Source organism: Solea senegalensis, linkage group LG4 (genome assembly GCF_019176455.1).
Source record: "Solea senegalensis isolate Sse05_10M linkage group LG4, IFAPA_SoseM_1, whole genome shotgun sequence".
NCBI classification, from domain to species: Eukaryota; Metazoa; Chordata; class Actinopteri; order Pleuronectiformes; family Soleidae; genus Solea; species Solea senegalensis.
This window is the reverse complement of record NC_058024.1, coordinates 15404238-15425004: the sequence shown is the minus strand read 5'-3', so window position 1 is coordinate 15425004 and position 20767 is coordinate 15404238. Positions and strand designations below refer to the sequence as shown.

Here is a 20767-nt window from a genome sequence, read left to right as displayed (position 1 = left end):
CTGATGCGAGTCGACCAGGAAACGACCCCAAGTGTCTGTCATAATTTCCATAAATCTCAGTTTCCGTTCACCCAGACTAAAATAACGTAAAACACAGCCATGCTGCATTTCTAAAATGTTTGAGGCCAGGAATGAATGTAGCCACATTGATTAATGTTAATAGTAAATATACTCTATTTTTTTTATTAACCTTTTCTTGTGGTTTTTGCTCCTAACCTTTTAAACAATTTGTGGCTAGCATTTAAAACAGTGTAATTAATGAAATGTGCTATACTGGTCCTTCATTAACTTTTTAAAGGTTGGAAATCAGGGGGAATTCTGTTCCTCTTATCCCACAACCTAATTACAGAGACCATGGTGTTCATTTAGAGGAGAAATCTGTATAAATCTCAATTACCTAAGTATTCAACCAATATAGAAGGGCACTGGCTGTTGGACAGTGAACGCACACAAATAATACCACTTTTAGGTTGAATGTAAATATATTACTGAATGGATTTTGCATGTATTCCCTGTGAGAGCGGGGATTGTCTCTGACTCCCCGCGACCTTCATGTGGAGAAATAAAGTGGTAGAAAATGAATGAATCCTACATTTAATTTATTATTTACAATTAGTGTGTGCTCGGTAGCCATTCATAATGCAGGAGATATCATACAATCGTTGATATTATTTAAATGTTAATCATGGTGATCATGAAGGTATTTAAAAAGTACAATGTCACTTTATTTTCCAGGTGAAGTGTGTGCGTTACTGGCCTGACGAGACTGAGGTGTACGGAGACATCAAGGTGACCCTGATAGAAACTGAACCGCTGGCAGAATACGTCATACGGACATTCACCGTCCAAAAGGTAAATACAACCAGCAAGGAAGGTACATTTCACTGTGTAATGTCATATTATTTACACAGGATTTACACATGGTACCGTGGTGCTGTACCAAAATATTGAAACTCAGGATTTAAACCCTTTATGTGTTCATGTTGTTACTCTCACTGTTGCTTGTAACTTATAGTTTCCTTTTTTTTTTTGTTTAAACCACAAGCCTGGTACAATTACAGCCTATGTGTGATTAGGGATTTGAGGTTGAGAATGAGCAACGTTGTTTGTTTCTCGTTGTTCAGGAGGAGGCCTGAAAGCATAATTGGGGCCCTTGTAATCAGGCAGGAGGGATTTGAGAGGAGAAAAGATGAGTAAAGAGGGAAAATGTGCTGTCATTGTTGTGATGCAGTTCTTCAAGGCTCTCTATAGTGAATGGAAATCAGCAGAAACTACACTTTAGAGCAAGACCAAAATCCAAGATCCAAATCCCTCATTTAAAGTTTGCTGCATTGTGCTATTATGGTAAACGGTCTGGATCTATATGGCACTTTTCTAGTCTTGTTGACCACTCAAAGCTGCTTTACACTACAGTTTTACCATTCACCCGTTCACACACATTCACTCACACATTCATACAGCACATCTATATGTATCTATGTGTCACACATCTTTCATTGCCATTCATACGCTGCCGGCACAGCTGTCAGGAGTGGCGTGGACTCGTGCCCAAGGACACATTGGCATGTAGACTAGCGGACCAGGAAACAAACACGCAACCTGCCAGTTGAAAGAAGACTCGCTCTACCACTGATCCACAGTACTGATATGCACTGATGTGGTTCTGTACAGCACCAGGATGTTGATTGCCCCATAAAAGAAACATGTTTTGTTTTGTTTTTTTTAAATGCAAAGTGTAGCCCTGTTAAAAAAAAAACAAACAAACGGATAATTATTTAAACAAGATAGAACAGCACTGGCTTACAAATAGACACTGTGTACTCCCACCCTCAGGTTGAACCTAAGGGTAAATGTAACATAAAAGAAATATGATTCCTTCCCTTTTTTGTAACTGAAACTGTATCTCTATTCTAAATATATGGGAAATGACAAAAACACGTTTGCACCTACACTGCCAAAAATCCACATTTATTACCCCCTGCAACAAAAATCTTGATCTTTCCTTCCTGCTGTCTTGTGGCTTTTTTCCTGCTTTTTCTATACGGCTGTCTGTCAAGGTCTTTTTTTTCCCGAATTTCCTTTCCTCTTCACTTGTGTTAAAGCAGCTTATGAAGATGAGTCTTCAAGTCCTCGCTGTCAGCTCATTTAGAAAGCCATTAATCCATACCACCTCCATGTGTGCATGTGCGCACATACTCTAAATTCCAAAGAAAAGCCGGTTTTGAAATGCCTGTCATTCGGCTGTACACATTAATAAGTAGAAATACACACCACGCACACAAGTGCAAAATGTCATTATATTTAAACTACAGTAGGTTTTGTGATGTGACAAAGAGACATGGAGAGGAAGCGAGTATACATTGCTCTGCACCTCAGTTGCACAGTTTGTTTGAAGCACATGCATCAATCACAGTTTTACGACATTACTTGAATCCGGTCTGCGGCTCACTGATCTGGAGAAAGCAAACAAATGCATACCACAACAGAGACCAAATCATGCAGGTCTAGACTCAGCAGTGTACACAGGCTACAGGCCAAACAAACACAGCTCCATGGACCAGCACATATTACACAGATTGGACAGATGGCCTGAAAGAGGTGTAAAACAGGCTGTTTACTATATGTAAAGCTGTAGAGACTCTCTGAACAGAGACAGAGCGCTGACACACCATGTTGATTGTACTATGTGCCAAAAAATTCTCATTGCCTTCCTAACTCTGGGGAGATGAGAAGTTTACTGACACCCTGTCAGGTTTTACCCTCTGGGTAAAATCTTGGTTCCCTTACAGAGAGAATGCCCATTGTATTCTTCTTTTAGTTTGATTATTTTAATAGTTTATTGACATTTTTGATTGTCAGTGTGACAATAGACAATGTCATTTAGTTCTGTCTCACTCCCAGTATTAGACATCGATACATCTGCAGTATTACCTACCTATTAACTACCCTATTTGTACTAAGGTACAAAAAAAAGTGGTCAGTGGTCCAACTCTGAAAAGATGGAGTGAGAAACATTGCAGTCCATTGATTTGTTGACAAAGAATTGTTGCTTGTGGCCTGCAGCCTCTTCTCAAAGCTTCTTTTTATGATAAACAGCCATATACTATGACAAAAAAAACACAAAAAATGCTGGATGTCCTCCATCGTTACCCGGGAATTTATTGGTGGGCTGCACTGTGTATACATTCTGCATACATGAATACATCACATAGGGATACTTCTGACCAAGGATTTCATTGAAAGGCTTCCGTGTGCATTGGAGGACCACACGTTGCGTGATATCACGCTATTTATGCAGCTGATGTGGCGATCACTCTCTGGCGCATAGTGGAAATGCTTGCAGGGTGTAGCGTTCCAAACTGAATCACACTGTACCACAAAAAGCCTCTTTTCCACCAAGACAGCATTAGATGCACAATTCTTCTGTGTGTATATAACTCTCGGATACTCACATAAAAACAAACTCCCCTGAAAAGTAATCAGACAAATTTGTTTTTTTCAAAAATCACCCACCCAAACAATACAATAATTTGTTCTATTAAAACGAAAAACGATGTATTTTGAAAATGAACGTTCAGTGTATAACATTGATGAATGCCATTTGTCCAGCCTCTGTTACATATTAGCTTCAACAAGAATGTCATTTCTAAAGCGAGGCACAAATTGCTGCATATTTTCTTTCACAGTAAACATGAGCTTTGAAGTGTTTTCACATCCCCATCACCCCATCATTTTTATGCTCTTCAAAGTTTTGTTATTTTTTTTACCAACGAGTCATGGATTTGAAGTTCTGGCTGTGTTGGAATACTGTCTATTGATTTAGAGAAGTAATTTCAACATCACAAGAGAGCAAATCAATGGAAAGTCCAGTTATCAAATCACCTTGTGGTTTTCTGGGTTTTAGTTTTCTCCAATGTCTGCTTCCAATGACACTCCGTCTGTCTTAGAATACCTCTGCATCTTCATCCATCCTCACAACACCACTTCCCCCCATCTCAGTTTCCATTATTCCTTTGCCACTGCTCCTTCTATCTCAAGTCTCTGTGCCTTGACCTCTACCTCTGTTGTTCACCTTTCTAAATTACATCTGCTTCTCAAATTGTAAGACAAACAGCCTAAACAAACAATTCAATGCACTTGTTTTTCTATACCAGAATAGAAATGTAACAGCATTTTCCTCCCAGTTCTATTCTTGGAGAGTAAACTGAACTGAGGAAGACATGTCTCTATTCATTTAGGATCTGATGGGTTTCAGCGAGTATAAGGCAATCCATTGGTTTGAATTATTAAAGACGAACCCTGTAGTGTAGAAAAAATTGTATCTGCTGGAATCTAAAGAAAGAGTCATACTTATGTTATGCTGCATTTTGGAACTGTCAAAAAGTTAGGAAATTCATACATCCTGTGAAGAGGGATGTCACTGGATACCCTGAGATGCTTGTCAGAATTCAGAGTGAGATCTAGAGGAAAGACTTTTCAGCCTGAAGGTTGCTGATGTGTCGCTGTCTGTCTTGAGCAAGGTGACATATGCAGGACTGTCAAAGTCATACAGTTACTGTTGACAGGTCTGAAATTCACACAATACACTGAGGTGTCTTGGAAGCTTTGCTGAAGTCACGTTAGGTCCTGGATTTTGTGGCCAAGCTCTGAACACGGCATTCATCTCATCACTGTGAACTTGTTAGGTACATAATACAGAGCATTTGCTAACTCTGCATGTCTGCCATTTGATACTAATTTAAGTACTAGGGCTGCGTTTTCTTTCTGTGGATAACTATGTTGCTCTTGCGATTTCTGGCCATGTGAGAGATTAGTGAACTTGAAAACATAGCAGGACCACAGAGAGCTCCTCCCCCAGAGGGTACTGTATGCTAAGCCTGGTTTCATTTTGGGTTTATACTATACTATGAAGACAGAAGCGTGTGGAACAAAAACCTTTGAATATCTCTATTTATATTAAGCAAACTTGGTTTGTAAATACCCCTACCCATGATGACATTTTAAAAAACTCTGCACTGTGTTAACTGTTGGTTACTTCAGCATCATGAAAGCTGCTTTACTTATGCACCATAACAATTAGAAACCAAAGATACATGAAATTGAAATGACTTCCAGACATGGCAGTATCTGGATGGATCCAGGATTAGAGGCCTGCTTTTTGAGCTGCTAAGAAGGAAACACTGCACATTACAGTTTTGAAATAAGAAGTCTGTCTCCCAGGCAAGCCCTGATGGAAAATGAAACTTAACTATCTTATCTGTGAAGCGTCAGAATTTCATCTTTAGCTCCTTCATATCCGCGTTGTTAAACAGTCACAGCACACAAGTATAGACTAGTCATTTACTTATGTTTACAATAGATGCCTGCTGCCATTTTTATTTTCATATTGTTTATTTTGTTACGCACCAAACTCTGTCTTCATAAAAAAATATATATTATCCAGCCAGCAGGGTCTGTCTTATTGCTGAAATGGATCTGTTTTGGTCTTTCATAAAATAGGTTTAATTCTTTTGTAAGACAAAGGAAATCTTCTTATATATTTTACTACACAGGTATTAAATATGTTACAAAACATAAAATAGTTCCTGTGTATATCGTGATTAATAGATTAAGAGATCAAGGTGGCCATTACAGTTCTCCTTTTTTATCTTTTTACATCTATCTCTTTTTTTTTATTTCCTTTATAAATTCCAGCTTTATTCTCCGTCTGAAGACAGAGGCACAATAGCTGCTAGATTCCTCAAATCCCTGCTGTATATCAGGCTGCTGAACCATGATGTCTTCTTGTCAGTCTTTCCCAAATGGGCCTTGATGAAATATGATTCATGCTAAATCTTTTCTTCGAATTTCACTGTAAATTGTACAACTGTCTGTGTTTTTCAGAAGGGCCATCATGAAATCCGCGAATTACGCCAGTTCCATTTCACCAGCTGGCCTGACCATGGAGTTCCCTGTTATGCCACCGGACTGCTGGGTTTCATACGACAGGTCAAGTTCCTCAACCCTCCAGATGCTGGGCCCATAGTGGCACACTGCAGGTAGGAAGACAGACGCACAGTCAAAGGACAACAATGTTTGGTACAGGAGATTAGCTTTATTCCCTGATGCTGCTGGTCACTGGCTGCACAGATCAGACAAGGACAAACAAAGCATCTCACTCAGTTCTACAGCTCTTGACTTCCGAGCAAAATTCAAGGCACAGCCTCTTTCGCAGAACTTTGCATCAGCAAATAGGTAAACAATATTGTAGAAGAGAAAAGATTTAGAACAAAAATTAGGAAGACAAATATGCTGCAATCACCTCACTGCTTAAGGGTCAAAAGAAAAATAACACACCAAAATTACCATTATTTTGAAATATTAATGTTCAACCTTCAAGCGAGTTCTTCCAAGATATTGTATCTTTAGCACAAGTGTTCAGGGAGCTGTTCTTCCAAGTCAACGAAATGGCTAATTTTGCTATGTAATGTTTATATATTTATATATTTATTTATACATATACATATATGTATACATATGTATATATACATATATACCTATATATATGTATATACATATATATACACACATAAACATATACACTCCCAGACCATTTAAACTCTCTTTCCCCCGATTTCAGACCCTAGGAATGACCTTATTTCTCCACATTCCTAACAACAAAGCTTCACTTTTCAACCAGTTAACTTTTGCAGATGAAGCTTTTGCATACAGATCATGTAGATGTATATACATATGTATATATATACAGTATATACTGTATTTTTGCCCCCCTCCCCCCATAAGACAAGTTATCACATCAGCACTACCAGTATGATCACTCATACCCATCCACCTTGTCCATGAATTAGACTGATGGTGTTAACCTTTATCGTTATAATGGAGAAAAAGAAGGAATTCACTGCACTTTTGTTCCACCACCACCGTCACTACATACCGTGAATAGAAGACGAAGGTCAGCACTCTGACAAGCAATAAATAAGCTTCAGGGAAGGGTCTTCATATTGCCAGAAGCATTTAAAATGAATGTATTGAAATTGGTGGTCTTTCTTAATATAACACATGTCACTGTGTGGATCTATTCAGAGAGAATTAAACTCTTTTCCTGCCAGTATTTGCTCTTGGCGGAGAAAGCTGTCCCTATTCACAAATGTAGCATTAGTTGAACAATTCTAAAGGACTATAGCTTCAACCCATTTTTGTACGTGCTATTTATACATTTATGTGCATGATTCTACTGAATAAACACATATTAATAAAAACATTGTCTTGCGGAACAATGACTATTTGATGATAACATCATGAGAACATTTTATTTTAACTGTCATTCCAAGAAGTAGTAGTAGCAGCAGTAGTAGTCGTTGGAATGAAAACTACATATTTTTTTTCATTCAGAGACAGGATATTTTTCTTAAATGTTCAATGTCAAATCTATAACCATATGTGTGTCATAGGACACAGGCTAGGCTAACTGTTAAATCACTGTATGACACAAAATGTAATAACTCCCACATGTGAATGCACAAACAGGTAGGAGTTTGCAGCCGTTTTGACATTTAATAAATAAAAGAATGTTATTCACACTGATGAAATATGTTTGTGCCACTCTTACTAATACTGAAACGAGAAAATTGCCAGTTTGTCAAGTCCTTTCCAAAGGGACCATAACCTTTCCAAAAATGTGTGTTCTCTGATCTGTCAAATTAAATGTTTACTGTTGACTGCTGAAATGTAATTTAAACCATTCCTTGTGGACTGCAAACATTTGCACCCAAAGTCGAGTGAAAGCTAAGATCTGTAATTTGTTTCTGAAACGCTTTTCATCTTATTTGTTTAAAGAAATCCCTCCTTCCACCCTGATAGCCATTGTTGTGAGACATACGTTTCACAGGTTCACCTGATTACAGTATTAGCTTATTTACACGAGACACAGACGCAGTCTTCTCTGGCAGGACAAAGGAAAGTGTGGATGCAAACAGGGACAAAGACGGACAGCTTTTAGATAAAAAAATAAATAAAAAAAGGCAGCATAAACACAGACAGAGACCATGACAAACAAGGAGAGCAGTGGTGTACACAGATGGCCATAGTAAGAGGATGCAGACATACGGGCAGGAACTTATGCCAGTCACTTCCAATATCTGGGGGCACTCTGATGCTATTGGCCTGTGTCATGAGGCGTTCAAAATTCACACCTACACACGTGTTTTCACTCACACACAGAGGCCCAGCAGTATTCTGTTCTCGACATTAATCACAGAGGTTGACAGGTAATCTGCTGAGGCAGGTCCTCTCTCCTTTTCCTTTCCATCGTCCCTTCTCTTTCAGTTCCTTTGTCTCCTCTTTCCTCTCTCCCTCTCTCTACTATATGGAGAATGGAAAAGTGAAAGATGGTCTCTATCCTCCCTCTCCTTATTTCTCCATACCTGCTCATCGATGGTCCCTCTCCCTCCATCCCTCGATTTGTGCCGCCTTTCCTCCCCTGATCACTCCCTTGTGGCAACCACTTCTTTCACTAACCTCGTCCCACAATTCTCTCCCCTGCCTCTTCCTTCCCTTGATTGTTCACTCAATCCATCTGCTCACCTTCATGTGTCTCTTCTCTCAAGGAGATACTGTTCAGAATGTGTCACTTTAACAGGGTATCAAAGTCTGTGTGTGTGTGTGTGTTAAAAAAACACAGAACAAAAAAATTGATTGAAATTGTTAGTGACAATAATAATAACTTTCACCTTGCAGAATTGAGGATATCATCATAGATGTATAACTATGTGATAAAAGAGATAACATGGGGAGTGTTTATTTGTCTCTGTAGTGCCGGTGCAGGGAGGACGGGCTGCTTCATTGCAGTGGACATTATGCTGGACATGGCAGAGAATGAAGGCGTGGTGGACATTTTCAATTGCATCAGAGAGCTGAGATCACAACGAGTCAACATGGTGCAAACTGAGGTGAGAGTTAAGGTCTGCAGGCCTGCTTGCACATATAGAGACATGTCAGTAAGTCTACCTGACACGGTCCAGACAGTCAAGGTGGGCGTTCTTACAGTTTTACATTTGGTTTGCAAGTATGTTATTTTTAATTATTAGCGTGTTGCATTTGAGATAGAATAGCTGTCTGTCTGCCTTTTCGTATTTTTGTGGGTCACACAGAAGCATAAAGAGAGACAGTTTCTCACTACTTCTTTCAGCCTCATGTCTTCCATTCCTGTCACTCTATAAATATTAAACTAGTTGACTTTTGTACAAAGGCAAACATAAACACAATGTACACAAACAGTCTAAATCAAAACTCACACAGATTTACAATTGTAAGATGCAGATGCACAAAAACGTACACATACACACATGAAATATGTCTCTCTTTTACAAATAGTTTGCTGTTGAAACTTAATAGCAGTCAGCATACTTATACTACTAGCTATTGCTTATAGAATGATCACTTTACTACTACTACTACTACTACTACTAATATTTCCATTGTCCTGAACTTGGTTTTAGTATACATCATTAGGTCAAGTAGAGTCATGAATCAGATTTTTTCTATATCTGCAAAACATGGAGGATCTCTTTCCTGAAAATGTCTGTCCTTCTGTACCTTCCTCTTCTTTTACACATTATCATAATTTGTTCCAATTGTACACAATCAATCGTTTTTTTCACTCTGTCATATTTTGGAGCAAAGGTAAATCATTTCTTCTCAAGCAGATGACTTAATCTATCCCATCTCTGTATTCCATGTGTGCCACAGATGAAAATTGTTCTGATCAAAAAAAGTCAACTTTACCAGGAATAAATAGCCCAGCCATCAGACTGACAGCTCAACACCAGAGTCTAGAATTGATTTGTGTATGGATTTCATAATTGCTACAATAAGAAGAGTTACCCAGGGCAACACCTCAAGTGTTTTCATATTATAACACTTGCATAAAAGCTGTGTTTGCATGCACATGTACATTCTTGATACCAAGCAAACTGCATCTGATCCTCCCTTCTGATTATGTATGGGAGCAATTTATGTCAGTGTTGAAAGTGCTTGGAGGTAATATAATCCTGATCCACACCACACAAAGCAATAAAAACATTTAATAAGGTACAGGGGATCGTGTGTTATGTCGTACACATAATATCCAGTATGTCTGCGTCACCATCGGCCACAACAGCTCATTTCAATGATGCTTTTAAAATCCCTCGCACACTTAACAAATTCAGACACAGACTAAAAGACGATCCATCAGAAAGTAAACACAAGTGTGAGCAAAAGCTCGAGAAAGAAATGTGGGGCAGAGAAATAAAAAAAGTGAATGAACAATACATAAAATCGTTGGACAAAGGGAGGCAGAGAAAGGGATGAATTAACATGCACAGTAGCTGCTGTAGCTCTTTAAGGCTGATGCTTTTAAAGTGAGCTGGTTGTTTGGAGCACAAAGAGCACACTTGATCCAGAGCTCAGAAACACTGCAGGGCAAAGCATCTCTCCCGTTTGATTCACGTCGAGGTTGCTGAGAGAGCACGAGCACACAAAGCAAACAAAATACTGTGTTCACAGTGGAATGTTTGAGTTTGTCAACGACTTGAAAAAGGCAGATGCACAGCCATAGCCTCTGTCCCAGAGGTGTAAGCGCTTGCAGCCATCGTGATAAACTACAGTCAAATGAGCTGCACATCGAGTTGAAGACGCTAGCCTGTGTTTACTATAGCATTTCTTTGATCGTGTACCTTATGCTGAAATTGCAGGAGCAGTATGTGTTTGTTCACGATGCCATCCTGGAGGCGTGTCTATGTGGAAACACAGCCATACCCGTGTGTGAGTTCAGAGCCATTTACTACAACATCAGCAGACTGGACCCACAGACTAACTCCAGCCAGATTAAAGACGAATTCCAGGTGAGTGCACTCAGATGTCAACGTGTTGTCATAGATCACTTTTACAGACATAATAATGCCATACTGAAGCCACTACTTGCATAAAGCTAACCCTATACCCAAGAAATATCCCCTTACACATTTATTTGACAATCCAGTTATGTGGTTTTTACTAATTTAGTTAGTTAGTCCCAAACATACAGTAGTCCACAAAAGTCTGATTGACTCACCAACTCTGTTTTTATGTCTGTCAGTTCTGTGATCACTGGCATCTGGATTGGTATGATGTGACTGAAATATGGTCTTATATATTAGCAAACTGCAAACAGGTTGGAGTATGACTGAAAACACAAAGGTGTGCCCACAAAAAGTTTCAGAAGTAAATTCTACTGCTCAAAAAAAAACTGTTTTTTAACAGTTTGAGGAGATCAGTGCTTCTTACCTTTGCCAGTGTATACACATAAACACTCCCTCAGTCAGGTCTGATAGTATTGCTTGACTTTTTAAAGAAGTAAATAAAATGTTTTTATGCCCAAGTAGAATTTATTACCTGGTTTTGTTTCTACCAGACTCTGAATATAGTGACCCCTAGAGTCCGTCCAGAGGATTGCAGTGTGGGTTTGCTACCCAGGAACCATGACAAGAACCGAAGTATGGACGTCCTATCAGCAGACCGATGTCTGCCTTTCCTCATATCTGTGGATGGAGAGAGCTCTAATTACATCAATGCTGCATTGATGGATGTAAGTGTTAATTAAGGTGTTTATTAAAAATGTATAAATCTATATTTTTTGTCCATTGCTGTAGTGATGCCTAAATCTAATAGTATTCTCTTGTTCAACTGTTTGTTTGAATCTCAATTATCTATTTGCTATCTCTTCTCTCCAGAGTCACAAACAGCCAGCAGCTTTCATTGTTACACAGCATCCCTTGCCAAACACGATGGGTGACTTCTGGAGGCTGGTGTTTGACTACAACTGCTCTTCCATTGTAATGCTCAATGAGATGGATGCAGCACAGGTCAGTAAAACAAAATGTTTACTTTTGTTTCAACAAACGCAAACTAGACAAACTCTATAATGCTAAATTGGTAATGAACATACACACTTGTCGTTAACTTGATTCATAACAAAGGTAAAAAGTGAAAAAAGCTGAAATCTAACGTTAAACAAAGTATTTATTTGATGTAATTTTAGAGGGGCAACATGTAAGAAATAAATACTGCTGTAAAAATACATGCCATGCCAACACAACTATGGGGCTAATGTGTCCACTCAACAATTAACTTGCAGAGAATTTAAGTACAGAAAATGCAGAACTACATGAAAATACATAAGCGAGCCAGTCTAAGCCAATATGAATTATAAATTCAATTTAGTTTAGTTTATTTTTGAATGGCAATTCTTTTTTGAATGTTAAATCTGTTATATTTTTTTCTTTTTCATCCACAATTCTTCCTCAGCAATTAATTCTCTTTCCCCCACTGTGTCTGTTCTTCTGTAGTTATGTATGCAGTACTGGCCGGAGAAGAGTTCATGTTGCTATGGTCCCATTCAGGTGGAATTCATATCAGCAGACATTGATGAAGACATCATAAACCGAATCTTCAGGATCTGCAACATGGCCAGGGTATGTGCTGCTTGAAGTGAAATACCGTGTACTTGTGTGTCATTTTGAAATTTGTTATTCAATTCTTTACACAAAAATATTAACATGGAGTATAAAAAAACACATTTCCCTGTTCAAAATAATCAAAAATGGACCACTTGACCTACAGATGGTATATAGATAACTGTGTAGTCACACACGCTGAGACACACAAAAGGCATTTTCAGTTTCATTTGCAACCTTTCCTTTCCCTGCTTTTTCCTGGCAACTGGCAGGATGATGTTGTAGCAAACCGAGTATATCACCAGTGTAGTGTATAGTAGTACACAGAGGTGAAGGCAGGCTCTGCCTCCTCTAAAATGTCATAAAATGAAGGGTCAAATATGTACTGTTGTATTTACATTTCTTTACTAAAAGTGTCATAGAACACAATCAACTCTGACAAGTTTGTTCGGAATCAGCTGTTTATCACAGATCATCTGGCGCAATTTTCTTCTCATACATTCCTGGAGCAGCATGGCACATTAAAACCAGTGGAAGCTGAGCTTCAATTGATCTCCACGAGGCAGTACAGAATGGCTTTTTTCACTGCGGTGAGCGCGATGGTGATTGGATAAATGCGACAAAATTGTCACTTCCAGGGAAGCTCAGCACCTCTCGGCGTCAATGGAGCAGTGGGTGGGCACGGATGCTGGGCCGATGCATGATGATTGGAGGAGCTGTCTGAAAAGAGGAACCAACGTTTTTGACTGACAGCGTTGTAGAAAATATACACAACACCAGAGCCTTTTCTGTCTCAGTCCCATGTGGATTTTGCGAGTGAAGTCTAGAAGCGAAAGCAACCCGTTGTGTGTTATTTGCTCGGCAGTTAGCCCATTTTTGTTTGTACACTGTAAAAAAAAAAAACACCACTGTAGCATTTCCTTGTTTAGTTGATCGTTCGTTCATTTTTTTTCATCAAAGTGGGTTTGGTTTTGGGGACATTTGGGTCACAGTATTTTCTATGAATAAATGGGCCTGAAATTAGCTTCCCCTGTGTCAAAGACCGGCAACGACCACCGGTAGTGCATAATAGTAGATATTATCGGCGTGCAACAAGAGGTGGTCAAATAACAAAACTATTGGAAAACCATTTTTATTTACTCTTCTGTTTTCTTTTCTACTCTTTTATTTCTACTTCCGTGCCTTTCTCAATTCATCTCTGCCTTCAACTTCCTCACCTCTATCTTTCCTTTCCCCTTTTCTCTGCTACCCCCATGCCTCCTCTTGTTACTCCCCTCTCATCTCATTTTATCACCCATCCATGACGGCACTGCTCTAGAGCTGCCCTATTGTCTGAATGCTCCTATAGTGCTTAGTGAACTCCCCACTACCCTACTCTCTCTATTTTCTAGCACACGCTCTCTCCTTCTCAAACACATCACCAGTCTAGCGTGAAATGGCTCATATCATCGCCACAACAGCTTACTGTATCTCACACTGTGAGAGCAGCTCCAACCTCGCTGAGTCGGTACGACCCACCACTAAGCCATCAAATGAAGAAGGGGGTAGTAGGCAAAGGAGAGAAGATAAAAGGTTTTGAGAAAATGAAGGGGAATAGATAGTATATACTGCATATGTATATATATGTGTGTGTGTAGAAAATAAAAATAAAAATAAAATGTTATTGTCAGGTATTTTATAGATGTAGGAGGAGATGATATATGGGAATAAAGGTCCATCCATCCATCTTCTACCACTTTATTATCCACTTGAGGGTCATGGAGGGAGCTGTGCCAATCTCAGCTGACATAGGGCGATAGGCGAGGTACACCCTGGACAGTTTGCCAGTCCATCACAGGGCCACATACACAGACAAACAACCACCCACTCTCACACCTACAGTCAATATAGAGTGTCCAATTTACCTAATCCTCATATTGCATGTTTTTGGACTGTGGGAGGCCGAAGAACCCATAGAAAACCCACACACACACAGGGAGAGGGAATAAAGGTATAAAGTGTATAAATTAAGAACAATTTAAAGGGAACAGACTTACTCCTGTTGTATGTACATGTCAGCACACATAGACATGTCTGGCAAACCTAGCAAATCAGTCTGACAGTGACTGCAGGTTCTGGTATTTTTGGCGGTGGTTGCCAACCCCCTTGGGCGAGACAAATGAAGACATTTTGTCTGCCATGAAATGTAATTAAACACCATATAAGACATCATCTTTGTTGAGTCCAAACAGTTCACATTTTGAAGATATTTTATGCAGAAACAAAAACTAATTGCAGAACAAGGGCTTTGACTTTGTCAGTATCAGTCAGTTTTAAGTTGATGTGAATCGAAAATGCCAAAATGGGACATAGAAAGATTAGAATATTGAATTAAGAATTGAAAATACTGTAATACTGTCCTATCTATTGGATCATGTTACACATTCGTTATTGGGGATACAAATTCTAATTTCACACTGGTTTCCTCAGCCACAGGACGGTTACCGCCTGGTGCAGCACTTCCAGTTCATTGGATGGCCGGCCTACAGGGACACACCTCTCTCCAAGCGCTCTATCCTCCAGTTGGTCAGGAGGCTGGCGAAGTGGCAGGAGCAGTATGACGGAGGAGATGGGAGGACTGTGGTACACTGCCTGTAAGTTCAACTGTCTCTCTCTCTGTCTCGCTCTCACACACACACACATGCTGAAAAATGTGATAAAACCTTATGCAAGTCAAAGACATGGACAACTCACATTACACTACACTATCTAGTGCCAACAAGGTGGGCCCAAGGTTCAGTGTTGGGGCCTCTTCTCTTTGAAATATACCATACTACCTTGACTACCAGTGATATTAGAAACCATAAGACTGGAATCACATGCATCAATGCTTGACAGTGGGCGGGTCGGACACTTGGTGCTAAAGGAAGATATTGGAGGTTAGCAGAGCAGTCTCTGTCATGGTTAAATTCATAGCAAGAGTTTCTAATCTTGCTAATGTGATGGTGATGTGATGTCCACCATGTCTGGTATTGTTGGTCGCACTGTGTCTGACAAAAAGCATTTATAATGGGAGAACAACTTTTTCCAAGAGCTGTTTGAGCCGTGTCGTGGTTGAACTAAATGGTGATACATGATTTGATTGTCTCACACCCGTGTTAGTTTATTTCCATACCATGTTTTGGCTGACACTTCTGCTGCACACTATGAAAGCAAAGGGAGACAATGTACCCATAATGCAGTCCGGTGCCACTTGTTGTTCCATTACATGTAAACATGAAGCGTTTCAGTTGACGCCTCCATCACTTACGTTGGAGTCCATCATAAGAGTGAATTAGTCAATAATGCGTTTGTGATCTCATGGTTTTGGTGGTGATCTCTGCCTGTGTCTCAGACACACGTGGATGATAGGCTGCCATGTTCAGCTAAACCTCTCTAAGACTCAACTCTTTGTCATCCCAGCTAATTAATCTCTCCACCGCCTTTTAATCTTTCAACCCAAACAAGAATGTAAGAAACCCTGGTGTCAAGTTTGATGACCAGCTATCCCTGATAGAGATGCCTTTTGACACACAGGCACAGTGAAACACACAAAGATCCCGAATGTGTTGGTGTGTCTGGTCTCAGCCTTAAAGAGTGTGTGTCACTCATCAACCTTCTCTGGCTACCCATGGCGACCAATATCAAATTCAAGTCGTTAATGCCTGTCTTCTTAACATCTAGTGAACTAATGCTATCAGAGCAGGGGTGCCCCTCTCTATTTCCAAGATCACCACCTCTCCTAACATCTCTAACCTGCCTAAGTAGCACTTACCGAGCACTTTCAGTGCACTTCTCACCCTGATCTGCTACACTTTGTCTTAGGTGATCTGATTTAACACTAAAAGCTTCCAACAACTTCTCCTGACTGTGCAGAGATTACAGCGAACTTCTCTAACAATAAGACATGGGCACACACCCGCATATACACACACACACACACACACTCACTCCAAACATCGCCTTAAGCACACCGCTGATGCTCGTCCAATCAGCTTACTCTGTCACAGCTCATTAGGCCAATCAGAATTGGCATTGATTTGTTTGACTGAATTTCTGCTTGCTTTTCAGTGTTTTCTTTTAACTGTGTGTGTGCGTGAGTGTGTAAAGTACTTGTGATTTGTGTAGATTATATACAAGATAAGAAATTGCTCACTTTATGTTCTTAAAGTGCATTATAAAACTATTCACATGGACACTATTATTTAGTCTATGCAGCTTTAATGATTATAGGTACTGAAAGAAACAACTCAAGCCACAATGTTGCTGCTTGGCCTGGATAATGTCTGCTGGGCTATTGGCCCAAACCACTTTTTCAATAACGATAACGAAACTTGAGTATCTACCAAAACGATATCAGTCCAATATGACTGTATCCATTGAGTCCTTTTAAACTATGAAGCTGTTAACAACACATTCAAGCTATTTCAAAAAACAAAAGTCTCCAGCTTTGTAGCAAATATTCTTCTCCCATAAAGAAGAAATAAAAAACATGACTCAGCTAAAATGCTGTTGCTGGTTTTTATTTACACATACACGCATATAGGACTTTTGGATCATATTGGATTTGAAATTTGTATCTGTCCGATATCTTATCCAGCGATTTTGACCAATATTGGACCAATTCTGAGTATCATATCAGCTCATCCCCATACAGAATAAGTGATTAAATGCTTGGTGCCCTGAACAGTGACTGTCCTATCATTTGACCCCTAATCAATCCACCTTTCATAGCCATGGATTTCATGTGTTCAACGCACTCTTTTGTGGAAATGAGACAATGTTTTACAACATTAAATGAAGTATCCAGCATTTAAAAGTATGTCTGGTGTAATACAATAATAATAACGGTGTACAAAGACGAAAATAATTTTGGATTCAGTTTCCAGACTGTAATCGGCAGCTGTCACACTCTTCCGCATAAAACAGAAAATGTGAGTGACGGGGATATAAGCTTTCTCCGTTGTGGCTAAAGACAGCTACACTGGCTAATCAGCCACATGTATTGATTTCACAGACTCAGTAATACCAGAGATAAGGAGAAACATGACAGTTCAATCAGTGGTTGAGGAAATTGATTTTTTTTTTTCCTCTGCTCTCCACTTGTCGTAGAAGTTGGAGTCTTTAAATGTTGAACACATGTCTCATTCCCAGCAAGTCACATTGTTAGAAAATCATGAACAGCAGGACATTTAATGCAGCAATTTCTGTCTGCTTTATTTATTTGAACGCATGTATATAAATACACGTTTCAGACTGAGCAGACTAACAAACATATATATGGATTGTGATGTCACTCGCGTTGAAAACTTTACCAACTACATTGTACTTTTATCAACCATACAAACCAGTGCACTGTACACCAGTCAGCAGTTTAACCAGTGGTGAGCTGTCAGGGCCAGCAGGGCCTTCTCTGCTGGCCCTGACAATATCAAAAAAGTATTTTTTTTATTATTATTTTTAATAATCAAATGAATGTGTGTCTGAACGTGTCTGAATTCAATTACTTTTTCAGTATGTTATGATTATATTTCCAGAAAGAATATGGTTATTTTTTGTGAAGCTGAGCTGGATTTTCCTGGATGTCTTTAAACGCATCATAGCATCCGTGGACCTGCTCTAGTAGTATTGCTGGCCTTTCGTTGAAGCTGCCATTTCCTATTTGGCGATGTGTCTGGCGCTAGCCCCCGCTGTTGTCATCAACGAAACTATGATCACTGCATTAACACCACCGATCCATCATGTTTCTGATCTCCTTCGTGTGCACTTTTCACGGCGATCATTTGGAGAAAAGAAGGAAATTATTTCAAGTGGTGTTCCCCGCGTAGCTGACGCCTATGCTTATGTGGAAGCTTGTTTTTGTGTCATATAGTGGCTTGTGAAATTGCGGTTGTTGAGTCACTTAACGGAAGATGTGGTGGTAATGATGCAGTAGCCTATAGATGCGCAGTGGTGTGCGTGTGCGCTATGGCGTGTTGTTTTTTTCTTTTTTTGTTACTGAAGGCCCTGACTGAAACCCCACGGTCCGCTACTGAGTTTAACCTGACATAAAACACATTATAATGTTAGAAATAGGGGTGTAAAGGTTCATACACGTCTCGATTTGTTGTGAATTGTGTACCACCCAGTGTTCATTGTCTGAAAATTACAGCTGCACGTTGTATGAAGCTATTATAAATATCTGCGACTTCATCATGACGACAATTCCAGTTTGAGTTTCAAGGCAGCTAGAAAAGAGCTGTCTGCTTACACAGGGTTAAGGCCCTGGTATACTTTGGCGCACATGCCACGCGTTTGCAGGGGTGTCGGTCAGTTCGAGGGTTGCCAGGTCGAGGCTCAGATGACTCTCCTTCTTCTATTTCTGCGTGGAGAGCGGGGCTTAATACTCCACCTACCTGTGGGGCAGAGATTTAGTTGGTGCATGCGCTGACCACTCGCACCCAACACACTCTTTGCGCGCACGGTTCCAAAATCTGAGCTGCTGATTTGAGATTTTTCAAATCAGCAGTTGTTATACCACAAGCTCAACACAGTCATCATATAATCTGATACAGTATGTTGACAGTTCTCAACTCCCACACACTGACGGACATTTTCATTTTAGCATGGATGTGCAGCTTTCATTTCTTTTTACAGGATTAAGGATTGATAAGACTTGCTGACAGTGAGATTAAAAGTAAAAATTTGTGATAGGGATTCTCTTGCCTCTTGAATCTCACCGCATCAAGATTAGCCCACAGATCTCGCAGTATCTCACAGCACTGATGTAAAATTTATTTTTCTTTCAATATTTAATCTTAAAATCACAATTTTAAACTAAAGCAAGAAAAAGGAAAATCTATCTAATATGGACTCCAAAAAAAAGATGCATTTAAAATTACAGTCTCAGAAATTTTAATCCAAGTCCAGTGTATTAATTACCTGAGTTGGTTCAACGATGTAACTGATTTGTGTATAAATCAACCTGATTAGCCTGTGGTGTTTTCTTTTTTCTTTTTTTTACCATCTTTACTTTTAACTTTTAAACACATTAAATTCTGGCATTACTGATGCAGAGAAGCTCGACAGTAGGTTGCTTTTTTTGGAGAGTGCTGCAGCTCTACCTCTCCTGAATGTTTTATTCAGAATGAATATTGAAGGAATTCTGCTGGAACTACGTGAGGCAGGAGAGTCTGACACTCTTCAGGGCGGATTATTGAACTTCTGACTGGCAGAACACTATCTGCTTACTGGTGCACATAACCAGTAAACATATGAATATGTTTGTGTCACTGACCCTTTGCCTACTGCTGCAAGTTACTTTCTCTGTAAAGACTTAAGAAAAGTCAAATTTAAGCTGAAATAACTGTTCTCGATTGTCTTAAATCCATTAGTAGCGCTCTCACTCATTAGTTTGACAGGTTTCCCTTGCGCTGCTTGTTCAGCCTGTCGCGTCCTGTCAATCTTTGTCTCATTTAACCTTTTCTCAACTTTAATTGCCCTACTTGTTCCAGACCTAAAACAATAATACAACGTTTTTTTTTTTGTTTTTTTAATTCCTTAATTCCTTTAAAGGCTTCTCCTTTTCTTTTTCCACCCATGATCAGCAAACTGACGTTGGCTTTCCAGGATGATGCTGTTAATGATGTTAAACGATGAATTTCCTTTGTCTTTCTTTCCCTCCCACTCTTACCCTGCTGCTCCCTCCTCTGCAGTACCGGCGGAGGGCGTTCGGGAACGTTCTGTGCCATCTGCAGCATCAACGAGATGATCCAGCAGCAAAACATTGTGGATGTTTTCCATACCGTCAAAACGCTGAGGAACAACAAGACTAATATGGTGGAGACTATGGTGAGAACTCTCACACACGCACACACACACACACACACACACACACACACACACACACACACACACAAGCATACGTTTTCGCTGGGAGATGCGTATCAAAGCGTTTTTGCAGGTGGATATGATAATAGAGGGAAACATTTTTGAGGGGGTCTGATGATTTAATTCCACAGAGATTTGCAGATGTGTTGCTTGTCAAAGCCCATTTTCAATCAGGCAAACAATGTTCCATTGTTTTTGTTCACAAAGATCAATAAAAAGACATGAAAAAAAATGTGATTCGTGGCCACGAAATACTAATTTGTTTAATTAATAATATTAATAACCTAAACCTAACCTAAAATAAAACTCAATCACGCTATCTGTGTCCTCTGTGTCCGAGTGTTCTCCGCAACACTCATGGGAACAAATTAGTATTTTGTGTGCACCTTTTACCTATTTCGTGGGAA

The 20767-nt window shown here is 39.6% G+C and overlaps 1 protein-coding gene across 8 annotated transcripts in view; it reads left to right on the top strand.

The window, feature by feature from the left end:
- ptprt (protein tyrosine phosphatase receptor type T) overlaps positions 1 to 20767 on the top strand; it is a 216343-nt gene that overhangs the window by 194372 nt on the left and 1204 nt on the right. For all 8 annotated transcript variants that reach the window (XM_044023698.1, XM_044023695.1, XM_044023697.1 and 5 more), the window contains 9 exons: positions 736 to 852; positions 5884 to 6038; positions 8813 to 8948; positions 10734 to 10883; positions 11432 to 11605; positions 11751 to 11882; positions 12366 to 12491; positions 14943 to 15106; positions 20186 to 20321. In XM_044023698.1, the coding sequence (XP_043879633.1) occupies positions 736 to 852; positions 5884 to 6038; positions 8813 to 8948; positions 10734 to 10883; positions 11432 to 11605; positions 11751 to 11882; positions 12366 to 12491; positions 14943 to 15106; positions 20186 to 20321 (1290 nt within the window). The remainder of the gene's footprint in view (positions 1 to 735; positions 853 to 5883; positions 6039 to 8812; positions 8949 to 10733; positions 10884 to 11431; positions 11606 to 11750; positions 11883 to 12365; positions 12492 to 14942; positions 15107 to 20185; positions 20322 to 20767) is intronic.